This window comes from Natrix helvetica (assembly GCF_964273705.1).
Source record: "Natrix helvetica genome assembly, chromosome: 4".
Classification (NCBI taxonomy): Eukaryota; Metazoa; Chordata; class Lepidosauria; order Squamata; family Natricidae; genus Natrix; species Natrix helvetica.
In genome coordinates, this window is record NC_138550.1 from 36,377,113 (window position 1) to 36,400,982 (window position 23,870).

At 36.6% G+C, this 23,870-nt stretch overlaps 1 protein-coding gene across 1 annotated transcript in view; it reads right to left on the bottom strand.

Annotated features, from left to right (window-relative positions):
* The window catches only part of MYH15 (myosin heavy chain 15), a 105,423-nt gene extending 85,268 nt beyond the window's left edge, over positions 1 to 20,155 (bottom strand). Inside the window, exons 1-11 of the mRNA XM_081951458.1 lie at positions 20,014 to 20,155; positions 19,404 to 19,507; positions 16,802 to 16,945; positions 15,745 to 15,901; positions 11,546 to 11,573; positions 10,675 to 10,768; positions 10,072 to 10,092; positions 8,818 to 8,910; positions 4,177 to 4,240; positions 3,984 to 4,082; positions 34 to 137 (exon numbers count right to left, since the gene is read on the bottom strand). Of these exons, the coding sequence (XP_081807584.1) occupies positions 34 to 137; positions 3,984 to 4,082; positions 4,177 to 4,240; positions 8,818 to 8,910; positions 10,072 to 10,092; positions 10,675 to 10,768; positions 11,546 to 11,573; positions 15,745 to 15,901; positions 16,802 to 16,945; positions 19,404 to 19,507; positions 20,014 to 20,104 (999 nt within the window). The 5' untranslated portion in view covers positions 20,105 to 20,155. The remainder of the gene's footprint in view (positions 1 to 33; positions 138 to 3,983; positions 4,083 to 4,176; positions 4,241 to 8,817; positions 8,911 to 10,071; positions 10,093 to 10,674; positions 10,769 to 11,545; positions 11,574 to 15,744; positions 15,902 to 16,801; positions 16,946 to 19,403; positions 19,508 to 20,013) is intronic.
* Between the last annotated feature and the right edge of the window lie 3,715 nt (positions 20,156 to 23,870).

The window sequence follows — 23,870 nt, forward strand, 5'->3', positions numbered from 1 at the left end:
TTTGTACTTTAATAAAAAAAAAACAAGTCTTACATCAGTTGCCATCAGCTCTTCCCCATCATCTAAATTATCCACAGTAACAACACCTTGTGAACAGAAGTGATAGTCATATGGGTTTGTTGACACCAATAGCATATCTGCAAATAAGGAGAAAAAAACTGTTTATTCTCTGAAGATTTGGGCTCCTGTTAGTCAAAATGCAGTGCAATTCATACATCAAGGCTTATTCAAAGTTGCTGGGAAATTAGATCTACACAAATCTGTAGAATTTCTATTTTTAAATTATATCACTATGCAACCCTGCATATATCCACACAGGAATATGTTCCACCAATACAATGGGATTTGTTCCACGTAAGAAAAGAACAATGCAGTCCAACAGTATTAGTGTGAAACAAAGGAGACCTTTGTTGCAAAATATATAAACCCACACTTAATCACTATAAAATGGCTTATTCCACTTCTTTGCTTATATTAACCTGGTTCCTATACAGAACTTTCATTGACATTCCTAGTCCTTCAGAAAGAGATTAATCTAACATAATAGTGATAGCGATAACATGAACACATTTTCAGCAGGATTAAAAAGATCTTGAATTCCAAGCTATTCTGAAAGTATAAATTGACTTTACTTTATTGCTTTATTTTATTTGCCTGGATAATCAAGTCTCTCTGAATAGTTCCATCTAATGACGCATTCTTATACTTATGCAATTAACTCCACATGATCAATAGACTCATATCCTACACCCTGCTTAGCTTTTCAGTCAAACAGCATAGGCAGATGTGCTTGCTGATCCTTATTCTGCTACAAATAATAAAGAACAAAGACATTTACACAGCTTCTCATATTTCAAAAGTCCATCAAAATTGTTTTCAGCTGATTTTAATGTCTTGATGTTATGGGAAAAAGTAATGTAATTTCAAATGTCCAAATCGGGGCAAGAAGCCTATCACACCTGCTTCTCTCCCCCCAAAAATAATTAGGACAAAAGGATTATTTCAAAAATTTATTAAGATATCTGAAAATGTGGTCAACAACTACAATCTCTAAATTATTACTTCTACTAAATTCCCTGCCATTCCACATATACAGCTATGCAGACTGTGAATAATTGATTGTAATAGCAAAACTGTTGTGTGGACAGGAGTTTATCCATACAATAATCATATAGCATAAGAATAAATTAACCATGGAAGGTACATTTTCACAGTGGAATATTTCCATCCAAATCCTGTTAGCTGAAAATCACTTTGAAACAGTTCCTCTAATCTACCTTAATTAGGCCATAGTAAAGGCTAACTGGTTAAGGATTTAGCAGATGGTCCACTCAGCCTGGATGACAAGAACAAAAATGAGATTATTACTGCTTTTGCCAAGCAGAAATGTAGGACATGTATAAAGGGAAGCTTTGCCCATATTACAAGAAGAACTAGCAATCCAATAAATGCACAATCCCTATGCATAAATAGGGTATAAAACTACATGATAGACAGGACCAGCTACTGAAATTCAAAAATAGTCTTGTGTAATAATAGATGTAGTCACATAAAAATACAGATGTAAGTAAAAAAATGGAACATCATCTTTCAAATTATATGAAGTATCATCAATATCATAGTTGGCTCTCCATGCGTGGGCGACTGCGACCTACCACATGTTTGTTGGACCCGTGTCCCTCCTGGCTTGTACTGGCATCCTGGGTGGTTACACGCGACTGGCTCCTGGACCTAGTGAACGCTTCGTTGGGTGAGGGGTCTCTCCCGGCCGCCTTGAAAGAGGCGGTGGTGAGACCCTTGCTCAAGAAGCCTTCCCTGGACCCTATGGAGCTGGTCAATTATCGTCCTGTCTCCAACCTTCCCTTTTTGGCGAAGGTTGTGGAGAGTGTGGTGGCTTCTCAGTTTCCACGACATCTGGAGGAGAATGATTATCTAGACCCGCGCCAGTCCGGCTTTCGCCCTGGGCACAGCACTGAGACGGCCTTGGTCGCGTTGGTAGACGATCTCTGGAGGGCCAGAGATAGGGGCTGTTCCTCTATCCTGGTCCTATTAGACCTCTCGGCGGCTTTTGATACCATCGACCATGGTATCCTGTTGCACCGACTGGAGGGGTTGGGGATCCGGGGCACCGTCTTGCGGTGGTTCGGCTCCTACCTCTCCGGCAGGACGCAACGTGTGTTGGCAGGAGAGCAGAGGTCGACCCTAAGCCCCCTCATCTGTGGGGTGCCACAGGGGTCGGTCCTCTCGCCACTCCTGTTCAACACATACATGAAGCCGCTGGGTGAGATCATCCGTGGTTTTGGGGTGGGATACCACCTGTACGCTGATGATACTCAGCTGTACATTTCCACCCCGAACCACCCCAACGAGGCCGTCGAAGTGATGTCCCGGTGTGTGGAAGCCGTACGGGTCTGGATGGATGACAACCGACTCAGGCTCAACCCTTCCAAGACGGAGTGGCTGTGGGTTCCGGCTCCCCGGTTCAACCAGATAATTCCATCTCTGGCCATTGGGGGCATTCAACTTGCCCCCGTGGAGCGGGCGCGCAATTTGGGCGTCCTCCTGGATGCCAAGCTGTCCATGGATGAACATGTGACAGCTGTGGCCAGGGGGGCGTTCCATCAGGTTCGCCTGGTGCGCCAATTGCGCCCCCTATTGGACCGGGACGCTCTACGCACAGTCACCCATGCGCTGGTGACGTCTCGCCTGGACTACTGTAACGCTCTCTACATGGGGCTTCCCTTGAAATGCACTCGGAGACTACAGTTGGTCCAGAATGCGGCCGCGCGGGTGATTATGGGGAGCACCAGGTACTCCCATGTGACACCACACCTGCGCGAGCTGCACTGGCTTCCTGTGGTCTATCGAGTGCGTTTCAAGGTTTTGATTACGATCTTTAAAGCGCTCCATGGCTCAGGACCTAGTTACCTCCGGGACCGTATTCTGCCCCATACATCCCTACGACCTATTCGCTCGCACAGAGAGGGACTTCTCCAGGTGCCGTCCACTAGACAATGTCATGGGGCGGCGCCTAGGAGCAGAGCCTTCTCTGTGGCGGGCCCAGCCCTGTGGAATGACCTCCCCCCGGATATTAGGACCACTACAGACCTCCGCTCCTTCCGTGTTAAGCTCAAGACCCACCTTTTTCAAATATCTGGCCTGGCCCAACCATAACTTCGTTACGCTCCTGAGGGGTTTTTAATTCAGCAATTTTATTTAGGGGATTTTAAACTGTGTTTTAACTGTGTTTTTAGCTGTGTTTATTGTCTTTCACTTGCAGGTCTACTCTCCTCCATGCACAAATGTAATTGTCCTTGTTTTTTCGTATGTATGTGTGTCCTATGTGTATTTTATCTTTTTGACTGTACGCCGCCCCGAGTCCTTCGGGAGAGGGTTGCGGCTAATCAAATAAAATTTGATTTGATTTGATTGATTCATCCAGAACTACATGCAGAATCCCAATACAAGAGATGAACTAAGGTACATAAGAAGTCATGTTCATATTGTTAGAATCCATATAGACAGTACTGTCTACCTCGGCCAGTAGTGGAATTCTAGGATCTCACTGTTATACGTGTGTGCAATCTTCTACCCTAAATATAAATTAGACATAGAAACTTAATTCTTTTCTTCTATACACATATATCGTTATCTAACATGAGCTCCATATCATGTGCTATTTTAAAGTGCTGGATAAGGTATCTGCAGACTAAGAATCTGTGGGTTAATATGCCAATAATGAGATAAAATAATCATTTAAAATCAATAACTGTAAATTAAAAGATTGTTGGTTTGAAGAGAAAAAATGATCACTTTGACTACTCAAAGTTTTCCAGATTATCTGTTTACTTTTTATTGCGGTAATATTATTTAATTGAAATGGCTGTTATTTTGCATTAATATTTTTCTTACTCAGTTCCTCTAATCATTCACACTTAGAAAAGTTTTGACTCATGCACACAAAGCATGGTTTTGCGTATTACCTTGTAGCTCTGCTTTCTTTCCTGACAAGATTTGATAGAAGATGTGATAGCCTCTTTCACCTGGTTGTTGAAAAATAACTCGGGATTTCTCTAAAAGATCTAGTTGGAGAGTGAAGAATTAAACTGAAAAATAGGTCAAAAATTTTATGTGAAATATAAAGCCTATAGTTATAACAAGTAGTATATTACTTACAGATTTCAATATCGGCAGATGACAGCTTGCCTGTAGTCCCAAAATGGATTCTGATAAATTTACCCTATTGTATAAAATTTAAAAACATTGAAAATGATAATATATAGGACCAATAGTAGTACACCAATTACCATAAGCTTGCTTTGATATCTGCACTGTTTGGATGTTATGATAATTCTTTGGAAGATTCAAACATTATGCTACACAATGGTTTATTTAAATCATTGCTTATTGCATAAATCACAATGGTTTATTTAGAGTAAGTGATAAGATATAATTTATATTCAATAGTGTCTTGGTTTCATTGTTAAGTTTCATGAATCTAGTTTAAATGGTAGAAGATCCGGGATAAATTGTTTCCCCCATACATAATTAAAGAAACATGACTCCATGGAAGGATGGATCTTCATTCAAGAAAGTCATAGTGACGATGGCTAGAAAAAGAGTTTGCCATGCATATTCCCAAACTATACTTAGAAATCTTGATAAAACCATCTCCAGGACTTCTGATACATCACAATCAAGAATTTTGACTTTGACACAGAAACACAGCTTCTAAATCCGCCGTTGTTATTTCCACTGCCTGATTACCTGAATACCACCTTAAAAGTAATGGTCTATTCAAGAATAGGCAATTGCTTCTGAGAAATAATATTACCACAATTAGCTCTAATCAGCACCACCTATCCTAGGGTAGAACATAGGACTTTCCATTGTATAAATCTCTCCCTGAGAGCAACTGCTTTGAATGCTCTATGGTTGTACAGATGCTTGTTGTGATTATCCCATATTTTTTAGCACTGCCATGAATTTATTGCTACTAGGTCTCTGTGAAATAGTCTAGCTTTGTTTTGTCAAGGGATTTGTTTGATGAGTCTTTTCAGTGAGGTACTTTTGATCACCTTGAGTTGTGAAGTGTGAAACCCAATTATAAAATAATTGTCAATACTTATGGGGAAAAAAGCTAGAACTACATAATGTACTTATATTAATCTAAAATAAATTTTCCTATTTGTATTTTAGCATTTGCTGATCACGATGACTATAATCACCAGTCTCAGAAGCAATATGGCACTGAATATCCTCTGCTGAGAAACATCAGCAGGACGCTCAATATTATTATGTCCTATTACATCTTTCCACAGTTTAGATAAAATATAGGCATGTTTTTCAATCAGACATTGTAAAATAGTCTGAAACATATCCATGATTATCTTATTTTTGCTTGAGATTTTGTTCAACATGAAACCCATGCAATGTTCCAATGACTGTGCAACCTCCTTCCCTGCAACTGAACAACAGAAAATACTGTGACAACCATCAAGTCTATGGCCATTCCCTGAAGTGCTGAGAAGCACTGGTTTGGAACTATTCTAAGTCAGCAGACTTTCTAAAACAGTTTGACAGATGAATAGTCTATGACTGGTACACATGAAACCTGCTTGTTTAGGACTGCTTAAGAACATGTGATATTTAGATCTCTGTGCAAAGATATACACATTTTAATTCTAAATACTCCTCCTAGAAAGACACACATTTTATATACAGTATATACAAACAGAGACTTAAACTACATCATCAGTTTACAACAGCATATATACTTTTCAAGTGTCTGGAACTTCAGGCTTTTTTTAAAATGTGTGAATTTGGGGTCTAGTGTGGTTTCTGCAACTTTGCAGCCATTATTGGAACAAATACGGTACGCTGTTTGGTTTTGTTGTGATCAGCTTACTTTTGCTGAATCCTTTAGGGAATATTACATAGCACTTACAAAACTATATACTTGCGCTATACTTGCTTTATCTATATATATAAAAATGGCTGTGTATGTGTATGTTCCAGCATAACTCTAGAACGCCTTGAGCAATTTCAACCAAACTTGGTACACAGATGACTTCCTCTCTGGAAACAAATAATGTGGGGGTAAGGCACCTCTAATGTCTCTTGGTGTATGTGTTCTGTTACAATTAGTCTGTTGTGCCTTTAAATGGCTTCTACTGTACTACCGTACAATGGCTTCTATTGTACAATCCAGTGGAGTTGCCATACTAACAGCTTCACAGTATTCCACAAGGAGGCTCCCTCTGCTAAGGGGGAAAATCCAACATTAGAAATTACGTTTGGTCCAGACATTTTGCCCTTATAAATAAATAGTACCTGGACAACACCGGGTTGTCACCTAGTCAGTAAAAAAAAACCTTTATTTATTTATTTATTTATTTATTTATTTATTTATTTATTTATTTATTTATTTATTTATTTATTTATTTATTTATTTATTTATTTATTTATTTATTTATTTATTTATTTATTTATTTATTTATTTATTTATTTATTTATTTATTTATTTATTTATTTATTTATTTATTTATTTATTTATTTATTACTTTAGATGGTCCTGCTGCTTTTGCAATCCAGAATACAGTATGACTACTGCACCAAATGTATGCTGGGCAGCAAGTTATATCCCACTGCTACTGCTAATTGATCTAGAAAAGCTACCTGTATTCCTATTTTTCGCATATTGTCCATCTTTCTAATTTAGTATGGCTACTAGACATGGACTACAAAGATTCAAAAGGCAATAAAGCTTTTGCAATCCAAATCTGATGACCTTATAATTTATAGCTTTTCCTGTAGTATCAAAATACTACAGGAAATCAAAATTCAAATTACTCGCTATTAACAGGAAGATACTTGCAATCCATGTGGGAGTCCCTTCTCCTTTCCAGTAAATAATAATGATTTTAGTGGAAAATAATCCAAAGGGCCAAGTATTTCAGTGAAAAATGAGCTTTTCATTTAATAAACATCCAAACTAATGTAAAATTTGGACCATTAGCTGATATAAGAAGTGTATTCTGTTGGCAGTGAATACATTTTAGAGGAAGGCAGTGAAATATGGCTAGTATCCGTTTCTATCCACAAGTTCATAAAACTACCTTGTATTCTTCAGGTTCCCTAGCCAGTTTGGTCAAGGTTAACCAATTCTAAAATTGTTGTCCAAACACAAATGGAAAGTATCTGTTTGAAGAAGTTTCCTTTGGACTACCTTCACACTTCTCAGACAAGTACAAAATGTAAGCGTGTAAGCAGTTTGTGTATATTTAGGAACTTCGCAAAAAAAGAGTAAACATTTATGCCAGGAATGGGTAAATGGTCTAATATATTTAATGCCAAGAGGGCAAATGGCATTATCAAATATTTCCCTATTACACTTTTATTAATGGTAAACCAAGATAATTAGTGGACTGCAGGCTAAAACAAATAAAGAACGGTTGCAGGAATTGGGTATGTCTAGTTTAATCAAAAGGAGGACTAGGAGTGACATGATAGCAGTGTTTCAATATCTATGGGGTTTGCCACAAACAAGCAGGAGTCAACCTATTTTCAAAAGCACTTGAGGGCAGAACAAGAAGCAATGGATAGAAACTAATCAAAGAGAGAAACAACTTTGAACTAAGGAAACATTTCCCAACAGCTAGAACAATTAATCAGTGGAACAACTTGCCTCCAGAAGTTGTAGATGCTCCAACAGTGGAAGTTTTTAAGAAGAGATTGGACAAGCATTTGTCTGAAAAGGTATAGGGTTTCCTGCCTAAGCATGAGGTTGGACTTGAAGACTTCCAAGGTCTTTTCCAACTCTGTTGTTCTGTTCTTTTCTAATGTGGCAGTATTTTATAACTATACAGGCAATAGTGATTAAGGATGTAGATAGTATCACATTCAATGGTGTCTAGCAAATTAACATCTGGGGAGCAAAATCAATTGGACAGAGTTTGCTAAGACCATAAAGCATAGAATTTGTGGGAGAGCCAACTCCATATATTTTAAACTCTGTGGTTCTAGGGTATGTTTCTGATTAAACAGTATATCCTCCAAGCACATGACAGTATTGGCAATGGTAAGAGGAAAGATAGAGCACAGAAAGGGAATAATATTTCCAAAGGAAATAGTTCCCTATGTGGGAACCAGAAACTTTTAGTACTGTATTCTGATTTAGGACAATTATCACTGGCTAGATTTGAGTGGTGCAGTGGCCTAGAAGTGAAAATGCTCGCCTCGCACTTAGGAGGCAGAGAGTTCAATCCTAGGTAGCAACAGATGTTTCTCTATCAGTGCACAAAGAGAAAATATCTGCTGCGAACTCTGTGCAGGCATCAAGGAGGGAATCCAGCCAGTAAACACTCACTCCATTCATTTGCTTCAACTCCATCCTGATAAAAGGGATTATAGGGTCATAAAAAGGAAAAAAAATCATTGGCTGGATTTGACGGGACTAGAAAACTTAATGTATAAAATTCTTGACTTGAATTCCCTCTGGATCACTTCTAAACACCTTTTTTTCCTGCCATTTTTATAGCAGGAAAACCTGAATAAATCAAGTCCTGTTTGATTATGCTTTAGCTTGCCAAGTTGTTGCTAAAATCCCAAGACGGTACAATTGCTGTGCCAAAATGTTCCAATAAGTAACAGCAGAACAGCTGTTGACATTACTTATAAAAAAACCATCCAATAACTTAATCAAAGAATACAGTACTATTAAAAAAAACTGATTTTAATGTAATTCAATTTCTGCTTTTATTTTATGAACATGATAATACAAGATGGTAATGTTCCACAGTTAGAAATGCTACTTACAAAACGTGAAGAGTTGTCATTTCTCAGAGTTTTGGCATTCCCAAAAGCTTCCAAAGCTGGGTTGGCTTGGATGATTTGATCTTCCAGGGTTCCCTTAAAATGCAAAAAATTTAAGTACCTTTAGAATGTAACCATATACCCAATTTCTGGCTTCGCCTTGATAAACCAGAAGAATGCAACACTATGCAAAGAATATACGAAAGTCCAGATATTCAGACAGAATAGTTAAATCAGGGTTAAGATATGGACAGAACTACAGAATAGCTTTCACATGGACAATTGCTAATGCTTCCAATTCAAATACCTTTATTCTGGAAGCTCAAGGAAGTTGACATAGGAGATCTTTCTCCCATTTCATATTCACAACCTTTTTGGACAGAGTGAAATGACTGTCCCAAGGTCATCCAGTGAATTCTATAATGAAGTAACTGAAGTATTTGGTCCGATGTCCTAAATTATATTGGTTTAGCCTTACAGAATAATTCCCTCCTTCCCTGCAATTAAGATTTTATTTTGTATTTATTTACTTATTAGAATTTTTTGCCACCCATCTCATTTCAAATGACTCTTTGTGGCTTGCAACATAACATTACATTATGTTAAACATTTTAAAATATTTTAAAAATCCAATATAAAATAAGTGAAACAAAATAAAACCATTAGCACAATATGAAGAAGGGGGGAGGCAGATACTTGGGGGAGGGTATGGGATTTGCTTTTAATTAGTCAGCCACCCCAATGTAAAGTTCCTCCATTAGTATCCCAAGCCACCTGACAGAATCAGGTTTTAAGGCTCTTACGAAAGGTCAGGAGGCTGGGAGCCAATCTCACTTCAGGAGGTAAGATAATATTCCTAAGGACAGGAGTTATCACAGAGAAGGTTCTTCTTCTGGACCCCGCCAGCCAAAGTTCCTTGACCGACGGGATCCTCAGTATGCTTTCTCTGCCTGTTGGGGTGAGGCGGGACAGTCCCACTGAGATGAGACAGTACCTCAAATAAATAATTTTTAAAATGGAGAAAGAAGCAATGGGCAAATATGGAAGGGTTGTGAATCATGTGTTCCACTTCAGTTACTGCAGGATATAATTCAATAAATGGATGAATGCAAATTCACGAAGCATGCATGACTTAAAAACTTCAGCAAATGCTTGGATTAACTTTTGGTAATATAGCTGACTACCTGCACAGTCACTATATGGTCACTAAGAGTTAACAACAGTTTGATAGCACAAAATCAAATATAGATAACTTACCCCAGTCTTGGTGGCTGGCTGCTGTTTAAAACAAAACATGAAAACAAAATTGAAGAAAAGACCAAGAACATACATTCAGCAATAAATCCATTCCAGTTGTGATTTTACTAGGTATTTCTTTTACAATTCACTTTAATATGTGACACATCATGATTTTAATTCTAAGATTTTTGTTTTTCATCTGACTGGATGGTAGGGAATGGAAGGATTTGTATTTTTCAGTCCTTCCATTCCTCGCTATCCAGTCAGAGCTGAAGAAAGTTCTTGGATGAGAAGCGAAACATCTTGAAAGAAAAAGAAGAAAGTCTAGTTGCCTCTTCAAAAAGGATAAGAGAGAGGGGGGAGGGGGAGAGGGAGGGAGAGAGAGAGAAAGAGAAATAGAAAGAGAGATAATATATTTAATACACCTATAAGGTACACCTGAAGCCCAGTCATCATAACTATTGTAACAATGGTACAAACTTTTAGATAAGTTAAACTTATTAGAGAAAAGATTCATGGACTTTTTACACTTGGAATTTTTTAAAGCATCATAGGTAATTATCATGCCATTTGTGATTGTGTAGTCATTGTTTATACAAAGAAAATGTCACTTATATTTACATTTTTCTTCCCTGATTCACCAATTGATGCCACGGTGGCAAAATACTGAATGACACGTTTTGTGTTCACAGTTTTGCCAGCACCAGATTCTCCACTGTAAACAAAAGAAAGATAATAGCATCTCAACATTTTAATTTACAAGACAATGTAACTTAAAAATTAATCTTTTTGTAATGAGACTCAGCCACCTTTCCCTTTAAAAAAGTGGTCTTTCAATGAATGTTTACAGAAAAATGGGACTAACAGAACTTGGTTACAACAATCCAGATGACCTCTATGTGGCAGAAAAGACACACACTGGGAACTCTGCTGCCATCTGATGGTTATTCCTATAGCTGCAGTTCAGACATAGAAGAAAGGAAAGCGTATCAAATATGGAGGATAACACTTTCCATAGGTAATGGTAATGATGCTAGCTCATAGCCAAAGTGCCACTGAATAAAGGTTTTTAATGAGCAGTATCAGGTAAAGGCTGTTGATGTGATGCTTTTAATTGGGCCCTGTAGTAAATAAGGAACTGGAATAAAAGAAACCTGATCTTAACTCAGCATAGTTTTTAATATGTTCTAAAAGTACTTCTCAAACAAGAGCCATTTAAATCTACGTCCATGTTTGTTAGGAAGGAATACTAGGACAATCTGTTTGAAATGTGCCAGATTTATGACGTAAGGTAATCTCAATAAAAAGCTTTCATACAAACCAAGGTTGCTTTTAGAAAATAAGGGCAAAATTAACTGTATGCCCAAATGGAAAGGTTTAGCAATCAAGAACAAAATGAAGTTCCTTTAGATTTGTACGTTCTGCTAAAAATTCCAGAAATTATTACCAAAAGTAATTTATGAATATAAAGCATCAGAGAAGAGTCACTTACGTAATCAGCATTGATTGGTTCTCTCTATCTATGAGGAAGAGAGAAAAAAAACCTTCAACAGCATTTTCTCCTCCTATGTTATTCTTAGGAAATGCTTATTTTTTAAATACATATTTTAGGGCATTTTTGTCAGAAAAGTAATAAAGAATTTACTACAGAGAATCCTACAGGAAAATGTATCATCCTGATCATCAATAAAAATGGCTTTGGTTCTTCTAGTGCAGGAATAGCAAACTCCCAGCCTATGGGCCAGATGCGTCACGCGCTGGCCATGCCCACGCCTGGTTTAGTAAAAGGGGGGAGTCCTGATATGTCACGTGACGCCACCGTGACAATATCAGTTTGACAACCCTCTTCTAGTGAATGGTAGTTGTCAGCAGCATTCAGTATAATTGACTATAGTATTCTACAGAATTTATAAATTAGAGGGCCTGTATCCATTTGTATCTGATTCTGCTGATAGTTCAGAGTATGAGTAATGTGCGGGCCCATAGTGCTTAAGGCTGTTATGTTATTGAACATTTACATGAAATTTTTAGGAAATGTCATCCACCACTTTGGAATGAATGAAATAACAATATGCTGATGACACCTGGTTACATATTGCCACCTCTGAATGAGCTAGAAATTCAGTTGAAATCCTGAATAATTGTACAATTGAACTGTTCATTGTTGATGGTGCCCAGAGTCACTTCTTGTGACTTAAATCATGCCAAGAGTTGCTATCCATTAATAAATAACTAGAAAATCCAATAACAGACATAGTCATTTGAAAGGGGCAATTCTCTCTCCAAAGCAAGTGTTTCATGACTTGAGGGTGCTCCTAGATACTCAGTTCTTGTTCTAGCAGTTGGAGTGAAATTGTGGCTATGGGTTCTTTGCCCAACTCTGACTAGCGTGCTAGTTATAATATTATCTGATTTAGGATGCCCTAGTCTTCTTCAAAGGCACTTCCATGTACATTGCATTAATCCAACCAATTGGTGATCAATCCCTGATCACTACTTGGTTGGATTATTGTAATGCACTGTACATTGAAGTGTCTTTGAAGATGACTCAGAACCTGCAGTTGATAGTGTATGTGAGGACCATGCTGCTGAGAGGAGAGCAGTACAGAATCACACCAGTTTTAAGGTCATTGTATTGTTTACTACTAGGTTCCTAGTAGATCTGCTCAAAGTACTGCTTTTACCTTCAAAGCCTCAAATGCTCAACAGTGAAATATATTAGGCAGAGCCTTACTAGAATTGAATCTGCCCACAAAGTCCAAACATCTAAAGAGGGCTTGTTAAGACTACCATTAAAAGATACATCTAACATGATAGAACAATGGTATAGGAGTGTATCCATTCAACCCGTTATTTCATTTCAGAAATAAGTAAATCAGTAAAAATATTATTCCAACATGCTTTTGGCCCTTGCCTGGATGCATTAGTCATAGGAATTTTTAGAACTAACGTTTTTAAGAGTACTTCAACTGTGTTTTATGCTTAGTTGTTAATCATCTAGAGCTGGGATGGTGAACCTATGGCACACATGCCACAGGTGGCACGTGGAGCCACTTGTCAGGCCATGCGAGGTGTTGCCCTGTCAGCTGGCCAGCCGGCATGCGTATGCTGGCCAGCTGCGTTCAGCATTTTTAAAAGCCATTTTTTGCCCACCCCAGGTTCCAGAGGCTTTATAGGAGCCCGCAGAGAGCAAAAAGAGACTCCCCTGCCCCCTCGGAGGCACTCCGGAGGCTTCAGGAGTTTCCCTGAAGCATCCGTAGCGCAAAAAACTGGCCCTATGGACCACCCAGAAGTTCGGGAACGGACTTCCGGTTTTCTCGTAGAGTCGGTTTAAGCCCTCCGGAGGCTTCTGGGACCTTCAAAACCACCCCACAAGCAAACCGGAAGTCACCCCTATGGAGCCTAGGGAGGGAGAAAAAAGCATGCAAAAATGGGGGAGAGTGCCTCTCATGCGCGCATGCACACTGGGGGGGGTCGCACATTGCATTATGGGTGCAGTATGCCCATGTACGACCCCCCTGCGCTCCCCCCTTATGGCACGCGAGCAAAAAAAGGTTAGCCATCACTGATCTAGAGCAATGGTTCTCAACCTTTTCTTCACCAGGGATTCCCTTTAAATATCTTTTGTGGTCATGGACCCCCAAGATTTAAATCATAATATTTCTTCAAATCTTTGTGAAACTCCATGGTACAATACAATAGCAGAGTTGGAAGGGAACTTGGAGGTCTTCTAGTCCAACCCCCTGCCTAGGCAGGAAACCCTATACCATTTCAGACAAATGGCTATCTAACATCTTCTTAAAGACTTCCAGTGTTGGGGCATTCACAACTTCTGCAAGCAAGCTGTTCTGTCTTGCACCACAGGTTGAAAACCACTGATTTAGAGTCCCTGAGGACTTCTCACTATGCTTTTTTTTTATAACAACAAAAATTACTCAAAAGAAAGGATTGGGATGATCTACAAATATTATTAAATAAATAACTGAGTTTAAGAGATTAAGTCAAACTAGTCCTTAGTGTTGCCTTAGAAAAATAGTCCTAGTTTTGCCTTAGAAAAATAGTCCTCTACTTTTAAAGTAGAGACAGTCCATATTTAAATATGAGATAATTATACACTTTGGTAAAACATGTTATTAGGGCCTGAAGAATTACAGATATTGTTTGGCTTTTGTATATATTATTCAACATAGATTTTTATAATGTATAACATATTATTTAGTATATTATGCCTTCAAGTGTCAGTAAAGAAAGTATCCATTTGTACCACACTGCTCTTTAAATTAGTCTGTAAACCTTGTATGGTTATATCCATAAATGTTGAAAGCAGTGCAAATATTCTCTCCCGGATGTCAAGCATGCATCACTACTGCCCTCTGATGGAAGAAATCTAATGTGACAAAATGTGCAATATGGTCTAGCTTGGATTATGATAATCACAATCTATCATTGCAGCAGTGCAGGAGGAAGATCTGAGTTGGTGATAATCATACATCATTTTGATATTTAAAGTTAACTCAACTAAAGGCAACATATATTTAATGTGCCAAATGTGAGTGCAGCTAAGAATCATAATTCCTACACTTCTAGAGTCTTCACTTTTTATCTAGTACCTTACATTGTGGCATGCCTAAGGGATCAACCCACTCTCCAATTTAACATATCTAGGAATTCACTGGGTGAAGTGGCACCATCTATCACCATGGGCTGAGGTTTCATCACAATTAGATTATTGCAGCTGGCCATTAGGCTCCTTTGAAGATTTTGAAGATCCAAAATGACAGGCTCAAATTATGATGGCATCTATTTTGTTTGTCCATCTGACATCAGTACTTCAGGAGCTGCATGGCTTTGAGCAGGTTTCCAAATAATTGTAATCAAAAATATAATTGTATACAATAATGGGATACAATTATTTTTCTTTAACTCTCTTTATGGCTCTGCAGGACCTTATGACATCTATTGGAGAGTTTCCTGCAGCTCCTAACACCTAGGAGATGCTAACACCAAGAACTCCAGGGGTTGGCCTTGTATCATTCTCACTTTTGGGAGCAACCTAGTCCTTGAAATATGTAATCTTTTCCAAAAGGTTTTGAGAATCGATGGATACTTGAATGATCCTGACGGTATAGTACTAAGAATTGATATCATACTGATCTAGGAGGATTTATTGTTATATTGGATTGTTTTGCTTTTCTGTTAATTTCTCCATATTTTTAGCTTTGTTTTACTCTAATGAATGGATCATGGAATATACACTGCTCATAAATGTGTCTAATTGGAGCAGCATATAAAATCCATAGATAATCAAATAAATAAATAAAAGTAATTTCAAATAAGGTATCTTCTATGCGCTAAAAATATTTTAGAAAGCAGAATATGCTTTCTAGTGTAGAATATGCCTTTTCTTTTTTTAAAAAAATGTATTTGTAGGCCAGAATTAAGATGGCATCACTAGAAAGGCCACAATTGAAATTTTGATTCCATTCTGTACAACGTTTTTTTAAAAAAATAATTGAGGAATTAAGTCCAGCAGAGGTTCACTACACCTACATTATATTAATTAAAAACTGTACTGCTGTATATAGGTGATTTGTCATTAAATGTTAACAAACTGATCTGGGGACACTTGGGACTACATTTATGCATGCACATCACTTTTTAAAAGAGTTGTGATCAAATAGATTTACTTACTACGCAACATATCATTATATGCATTATCTGCAACGGAGAAGATATGGGGAGGAGCCTCTGAGCGTCTCTTCCCTTTGTAAGCAGAAACTACTTCTGTTTTGTAGACAGGAAGCCATTTGTAAGGATTTATTGTCACACAGAAGAGGCCTGAGTAAGTCTAGAAATGAAAAGAATAGATACCAAATTTTTTAATAAGAGGAATATTGCCTCTTCGTGTCAGAAGGAGTAAGGATATAAAATGGGATATCTAATAAAATAGACACATAAATCTTCCAACATTCTTAAGTTAGATCTAGTAAGGGCTAGAAACCAGGAGACTGTGAGCTTGTTTTGCATTTGCCATTAAAGCATCTGGGTGACTTTGGGAAGTCCATCTCTCTTAGCCCAGCTCACCTCTGGGGAAAAAAGGAGCAGGAAGGAGTATTAGGTATATTCATTATTTTGACTTATTTATAAAAATAATAAAGGTGGGTTAAATGCAACATATAAAAAAGATCTATGCAACCAAACAAAGAAACATTATCATTTTAAACATACTTTAAATAATCTTCAGACAACTTTATAATTATTAATATGCTTAATTTCAACAGCCAGCTGAAGAAAGTTATGGGGCCCACAAGAACTTTGGAGGTCTGTTGATTGTGGGTTGTACAACTTTGCCTTAAGACAATGCCGTGATTCAGTTGCCATATTCACACACATCTCTCTCTTTAGAAAATTTTCAGAATAAAAAGATGTGATGAAAAGTAATTTATTTATTGAAGAATCTTTTCTAATATCCTTGACATGAAACACGGTATCCATTGACTCTACTGAGCCTAACGTATTTGCTTTCTTCCATTGTAGAAACAGCCTCCCCCAAATTGTTGTCCTTTAAATAGGCTGATAAGGAGAAAGTTCACAATATTGCTAAAGGAAACAGAGGAATGTATCACAAAAATTATTTCATAAAAATAATTCCTGAACAATTCTTTAGGAAAAAATATTAAGGCATTCTTCTACAAAAATATGTTATTCAAATAGCACATTTTAAGATGACGAAGTAAAGAAATCATACATAAATCATCCAGTTAGAGTAGCGTCTATACAAATTATATAGCACAGAAGCTTCATTTAAATGGGTTAACATAGCCATATCTTCCATCATGTCAAACTTTGGAGGGTTCATCTGCTGAACATCATCTTCTTTTACAGTAACAGTCTGCAAAAAAAAGAAAGGAACTTTTAATTGGATGCATTCTATTTCCCATTATTATTAATTTGAAAGGTATTTATGTATATCTCTATCTTCCGTTTAGTTGTGTATGATTCTTGGAGATTGCCTAGACAAGTTTTCTTAGAAGTGGTTTGCCATTGCCTCTTTCCTAAGGCGGAGATAAAAAAGATTGACACAAGATCACTCAGTTGGCTTTGCCTTGTGCCTTAACCGTTATACCAAACAGATTTTCAGATAGCTGGCTGGCTGGATGATAGGACAAAAAGTGGGGGAAAAATCAACAATATGATGAAAAAAGAGAAAGAAAAATATCTAAACAAGTGAATTCTGGTCTATGCAGCAGTTAAAAACATAATTATTGCTATTCCCACCCTCCCAAATCACATAACACATAACTTTTTTTCCCCTAAACAATCCTTTTCCCAAAATCACCAATTCATTTTTGTCCATTTTTAAGAAAAGTCAATAAAAGGTTTCTGGTATTTTTATAAAAGTAGTTATTGTTCCTCTCCAAATAAACAGATCAATTTAACCATTTTAGCAAATTCTACTATCTATTTTCTTCGCAGTCCACTCATCTGTTGTGAATAATTTTGTATTTTTTTATCTTTGTGGATATAGTAGCCTCACCACAAAAGGACATTATTAAAGATTATTCCAAAGTATACAATATTAACAAATGCAACTTAAATTTTAAACGTATCAGCACAGTCTTGTACCAATAACTCTTGGGGTGATTATCAAATAGAAAATTAAAATGTATCTCTTATTTTAAAAATTATGAGACATTATTGCTGCTTGTAAATGGTAGGTGTGTAATTTTGTTTTATAAACTATGGTGTAGAAATTCAAATAATAGTGGATTTGAAGTGTTCAGATATTAATAATGATGCTGGCCATCTAAGAATAAATTAAAAGCCATCTGACATAGAAGACTGTAAGCTACATTCAAAGTTAAATTCCAACCACTGGAAAGCATATTTTATGCATGAAAACATGCATAGGTTTTAAAAACCTATGAAACCTAAGCAAAGAAGCATAATTATTTAAAAACCGGTGAACAACTGAACAATCATTAAAGTGGCTAATAACTGCTGAAATTCTTTAAGATTGTTTACAATACTTTTTAGAGAATGTATAGAGAATTACAAAATCTACCTCTATCATTTTGTAAAGTCAGATCTTTTTATTATACTCTACTTATACGCAGTTGCTTTGTATTCATGCATGTGACATAAAAGAGTCAAGATTTTATTGCCCATTGCCTCTGAGAATATTCAGAGCTGTCATAAGTACTGTAGCTTAACCAAGATTAGAAAGATAAGTATGACCCAGAGTCTCTACATAAATAAATCTTATGAGCCCAGCCTGATTCCCTCCAAAGATAGCAGCATAAAAATGTATGCTTGCTTCTACAACACCAGGAATCCCCTATACTTGGCCACCCATCCATCTTTATACTGAACCACATAAATCAATTAAGATATGGCCCATCTTTATATAATTACTCTTCTACAGCCATCTCAGGGGTGTCAAACTCGATTTCATTGAGGGCTGCATCAGGCCAGGGTGGGCATGGCGAGCTTGAGGTCACTCGTGTCAGGGCGCCTGTGGTGGCATGAGAGCTCTGTCAGCAAAAATGGGCTTCCAAGCTTTGTTTTTGGCTGTGACGGCCTCCTGCAACCCTCTGCCAGCGAAAACAGAGCTAGGGAGGGCTGCATGCAGTCTGCCCAAGCTCCGTTTCACCGTCAGAGGCACCATGGGCCAGTCCTTCACTGTTTTCAGGGTGGCCCTGAGCTCCCCATGTGTCAGATCAGGGCGCCGGGCCTTGAGTTTGACACCCCTGAGCTAGTTTATGCCTGATCAGCCCAAAGCCTCAGATCCAAAGATGTGCATCTATTTTTAAGGGACTTTGTTCAAGTTGCCACAATAGTTGTCCCTATCAGACAAGGTAGAAACTGCTGCACCCTTTTTAAAAGGACTTATATTTTAGCATTGACATGCTACAGCATATATTAGCAAATGTGATGTAATGATAAGACGTCATGCTATAATCCAGGAGACAATGATTTCTAGCCCATTTTAGGCATACAAATTCAGCTAAGTAACCAATCACTCTCTCTCAGCCCTATGAAGAAGGCAATTTCTGCCAAGAAATTATAGGGACTTGTCTCTAGACAGTCACCAGGCATCAACACTGAGGGACGTTGGATGGATGGATGGATGGATGGATGGATGGATGGATGGATGGATGGATGGATGGACGGACAGAAAGACATAGAAATATAAAGGCAATCTCCAGCTATGTGCCATTTCTTTTTTGCCTTGGACTAATTGACCTTATTGTTAAAGTGTCTCTGAACCAACTCTTTATGTCGACTTGTTGTTTCTTTGTCTTGTAGATCTTGCACTTGTGACCTACCAAGCAGAGAATGTTCCTTACCTTCCCATCTGTTGTCTCTACAGTAACTTTGCCAGCACCACTCTCTTTGATCTCTGCTTCAATATATGCTTTCTTTTCATCAGGGATCCAACATTTCTTCTTTCCTTGAAAAGGAAGACATTTTTGTCATTATTCAAGCATGCTAAATACTTAAAATTGTCAAATAACAGCAACAGCTGTATATTATACAATGTTCTCTTAGCAGTATTTAGGCTGCTTGCTTTTTTCAATGCTCAACACATTTCATGGATCACGTAATGCCTGCAAAATCTATTCAGATAAGGCAATTTAAAGATGGGTGGGCTTCAGTTCCCAGAATTTTCCACCCAAATGTTTCTTCACCTCAAAGAGGATAGTTTATTTAAATATAAAACAAACCAACAAATAATTGGTCCTCAACTGTTATTATAAACTTTGCCTGATATAACTTGTGTGATTCTGTGATTCAACCAGAATAACTTTTTATCCGGACAGCAAAATGGCTAAAATCCAAGTTCAGACCTACAATGTACCTTTTATATCAGAACTTTCAATTATATTGTATCCGATCAGGTATTTGCTTTACTAGTCTAGGAGAAATGATGGGCAGAATAATCGCATTATATCTTACCATCAAAGGCCACTGTCTGCAACACCATGATTTCCTTCTCACTTTTTCGGAGGAAAGGTGCAGCTTCCCCGAACTCCGACATGTCCATCATCTTGGCAAGCAAAGTGAAGGAAGTATGCTCACAAAAGAAAAATGAAGCAAGCTAGCCTACAAAGATAAAATGACAAACTCAAAGTAGTCTGAACAGAAGTAGTAACATCTTTTCAACTTTTTAATAGAATAACAGAGTCCCTTCTGTTATTCTATTCTATTCTCTATTTTCCAACATAGCCAAACATAGACCCTGAACAAATAAAGAGAAAATCTGTATATTTGAGTTTAAGAAATACATTTCCATCAGAAAAATCATTCCTGTTAAAGTAGCAGGACACTAAAGCATAGAAAAGGAATACACTTCTTGGTTGAAATAACAATTTTAAATTAAAATATTGAACTAAGGCTGGAGATATCCAGATTCAAATTCCTCTTCAGAAAAGAAAGCTGACCAGTTGCCTTGGGCTAACCTTGATCTTTTAGCCAATTTACTTTGCAGGATTATTATTATGGAAAAATACTAGAGTATTACCACAAATACTATATTGTGTTCTTAGTGTAAAAGTGGGCCATACATTGAGCAAGTTAATTAATAAATTTGGAAGCACACTGCTCATTTTCTGCATCAAAAGGAAACTTCTAAAATAATATAAATTTAATAATGAATAATTAAATTAATAAATGCATGTTCTAAAGCCCACAGGTAACATTGTTCTCCAGTTCCAAACACATGCATTCATTTATTTTTTAAATGTCTCTGTTGCTCTGGTTTCTATAGGACTGCTAGTTTAGTAGTACTGATTTGATTGTGCACAAAATTGATTCTATACACATTCAGATTATTCTTATTATTTCAAGTCTTCTTTTTTCAGGCTCAAATGATTTATTTGGAACATTTTCAATGTATATCACCCAACATTAAATTTTAGGAGAATAGAAAAATAATGATCAGACTCAATCTTTTCTGGAAACATTCTTTCTGATATGGACACCATTTTGTACCTAATACGCAACTATTTGCTGATAAATTTTTAAAAGCTATTTATATCCCACTACTGTGCCATAATATGATAATCTGGCTGACCTTGAAGAGATATATCCTCCCTCCCCTCTGGAGAATTCAGCTTCCAACTCCTGTTCTGCTCCCAACACATCCTAGTGCCTCCAAATATGTTGGTACTACAACTGTTATAATTGCTTACTAATTCTGCCAGCTGGAGGTTGTAGAAGTTAAGGAGGGCTGATTTTGGCACACAATGTTGTCTTATTGAATCAGACCATTTAGTTCAGAAGTATTTGTGCAGATTGACAGCAACATAGCTAACAACTAGTCACAAACAACTGAAACAGGCAGAATATATATATATTACCAGAGGAAGATTTTTGTGTTTCAAGGATTACCATTTTTAAAGCAAGTCAGAAAATCCAACACAGAATATAGCCATTAAAAGTCAATTTTGAATTTTCTTAGGCTGAAAACTAGAGCCACTTATCATGGTGGTTTCATTTTGTTTAAAATGAAATCAGTTTTCCCCTTACTGAAACAAGGAATCATTATGAAATATGCTAAAGGTTTGGGAGTGAAAATATTCATATAAATGAACAAAAATCCCTTTCAGAACAATTAATATTAACAAATAAATGTTAAATAATTGTAAATCCAATCTCAACTCATTTATTTGTAGCTAGGTCCCAATGAATTCAGTGGCACTTGGTCCTAGGTTAAATGACATTTTCAGATAGGAAATACAACTTCTGATATAAAACAAAACACTACCAGTATAGGAATATAATGCCTAGAGCAGTGGTTCTCAACCTGTGGGTCGGGACCCCTTTGGGGGTCGAACGACCCTTTCACAGGGGTCACCTAACACCCTCAGAAAACACATATTTTTGAAAAAATACAGAAAACATAAAATAATTTTATGGTTGGGGGTCACCACAACATGAGGAACTGTATTAAAGGGTCGTGGCATTAGGAAGGTTGAGACCCACTGGCCTAGAGTCACATTTAGCTATATAAATTTAATAAATAAAAGAAAATATACATAGATGATTTAAAGGGTTTTTTGAGTTTTGCTTTCTAGATTATTACTATTCACCCTTTATTTCTGCCTTTTCAATCAGAGGTGATATTGTCAATATGCAACAGAATGACCATTGGATGAATTTGTTCCCCTGGTATGTTTATATATTCTATGTCTTTTTTATTAATTTATTTTAATTAATTAATTTTGTACTGTAGTGATGAATGCACGCTCACTTTTGTATTGAGTGAGCAGTTATGTAAATTGATGAGGCAAATACAATAATGCATAGATGAAATTTAGAAAATCAAATATCTTTTGTTGTTCAGATTTCTTGTGGAGTGAATGGAAAAATTCCTTGGAGATATTTAGTATATAATTGCTCATGCACCATTATAATTTATAATTATTACTGTTCTCTGAGTGGATTACAAAAACCAAGGTATAGCATTTCTTTCTTCTTGCAGTGAACACAGAAATCTTGTAACATTTTGCTAAAATTTTCTCATAAGGGGAAACAGATTAAATAGGACCATAAACTGTTACAGATTCTGAGAATGCTCAAATATGAGAAGACCTATGATACAAAATGAACTAGTCACAGGGCATATTGCTTATTTTTCCCTCAAAGTTTGAATTTAAAGATAACTTGGGATTTAGAAACTCTAATTGGATTCTAACTATGAATTTGAATAAAAGTGATACTGCAATCTTTTAAATATATGATTTTTCTCCATTATAAATGAATGTTGGTATCAACAGGATCACATTATTCATTCATTCATTCATTCATTCATTCATTCATTCATTCATTCATCTTCAAAACAAGCAGGCCAGGAGACTGTTCAGTTTTTGTTTATTTTATAGTAATAAAATAAATACCAGGGCTGTGCACATTTCAAAAATGAAAGTAATAATGGAAGCGGTGTTATTTATTAAAAGAACCTGATCTAAAGCCATTATGAGTCAAATGAAGACTTACTAAATAAAATTTCTACCATTACAAATGGTATTATTACATTGTTTCATTATGCAAAATAAAATAGTTTCTAAATTCTTGTATCAGCTCATTTATACTTTCCATATTTTGATGAGTATTAATTTTGCTATTATAAAACAGATAAAATTCTGCCAATTTCTGTACAATTATTTTCTCTTCTCAAGCTGAGCAGTAGATCAGACTATAGAATAACAGAATTGGAAGGGACCTTGAAGGTATTCTTGTCCAACCCACTGCCTAGGCAGGAAACCCTACACCACTTCAGACAAATGGATATCTTATTAAATCTTAGTAAATCATTTTTCAAGCAAAAATAGTTGCAGATATTTCAATAGCCATGAAAATTAACTTTGCTGCTAGAAGCAGGAAATAATATGATTTTTGCTTTGTAAGATCCATCAAATATACTGTATATAATATGTTTAAATTTGATATGAACATCTTCATTGTTTAGTTATTGCTATTATTTTGTCAAAGATTTTCCTCAAAATTTTGAGGCTTTACTGCATTGCCACCTAAAATGGAACAGAGTCCATTTTATTATAACCCACCATCACCTATTCTATAATTATGTATTTTATATAGTATTCCTATAGGAATAGTATTCCTATATAAATGTAAGGTCTTCCAATATAATTCCTGCCTTGAAACATATAAGAGTGCAATATGGCTCTTATGCCTTGCCTAAATCTGACTCTTAAACTTATCTCAAACCTGGTGTAGGGTCACCTATAAATATAACAAATATGAGTAAATTTATTATATTTATTATATTAAACTTTTAGCTTGAGCAGAAT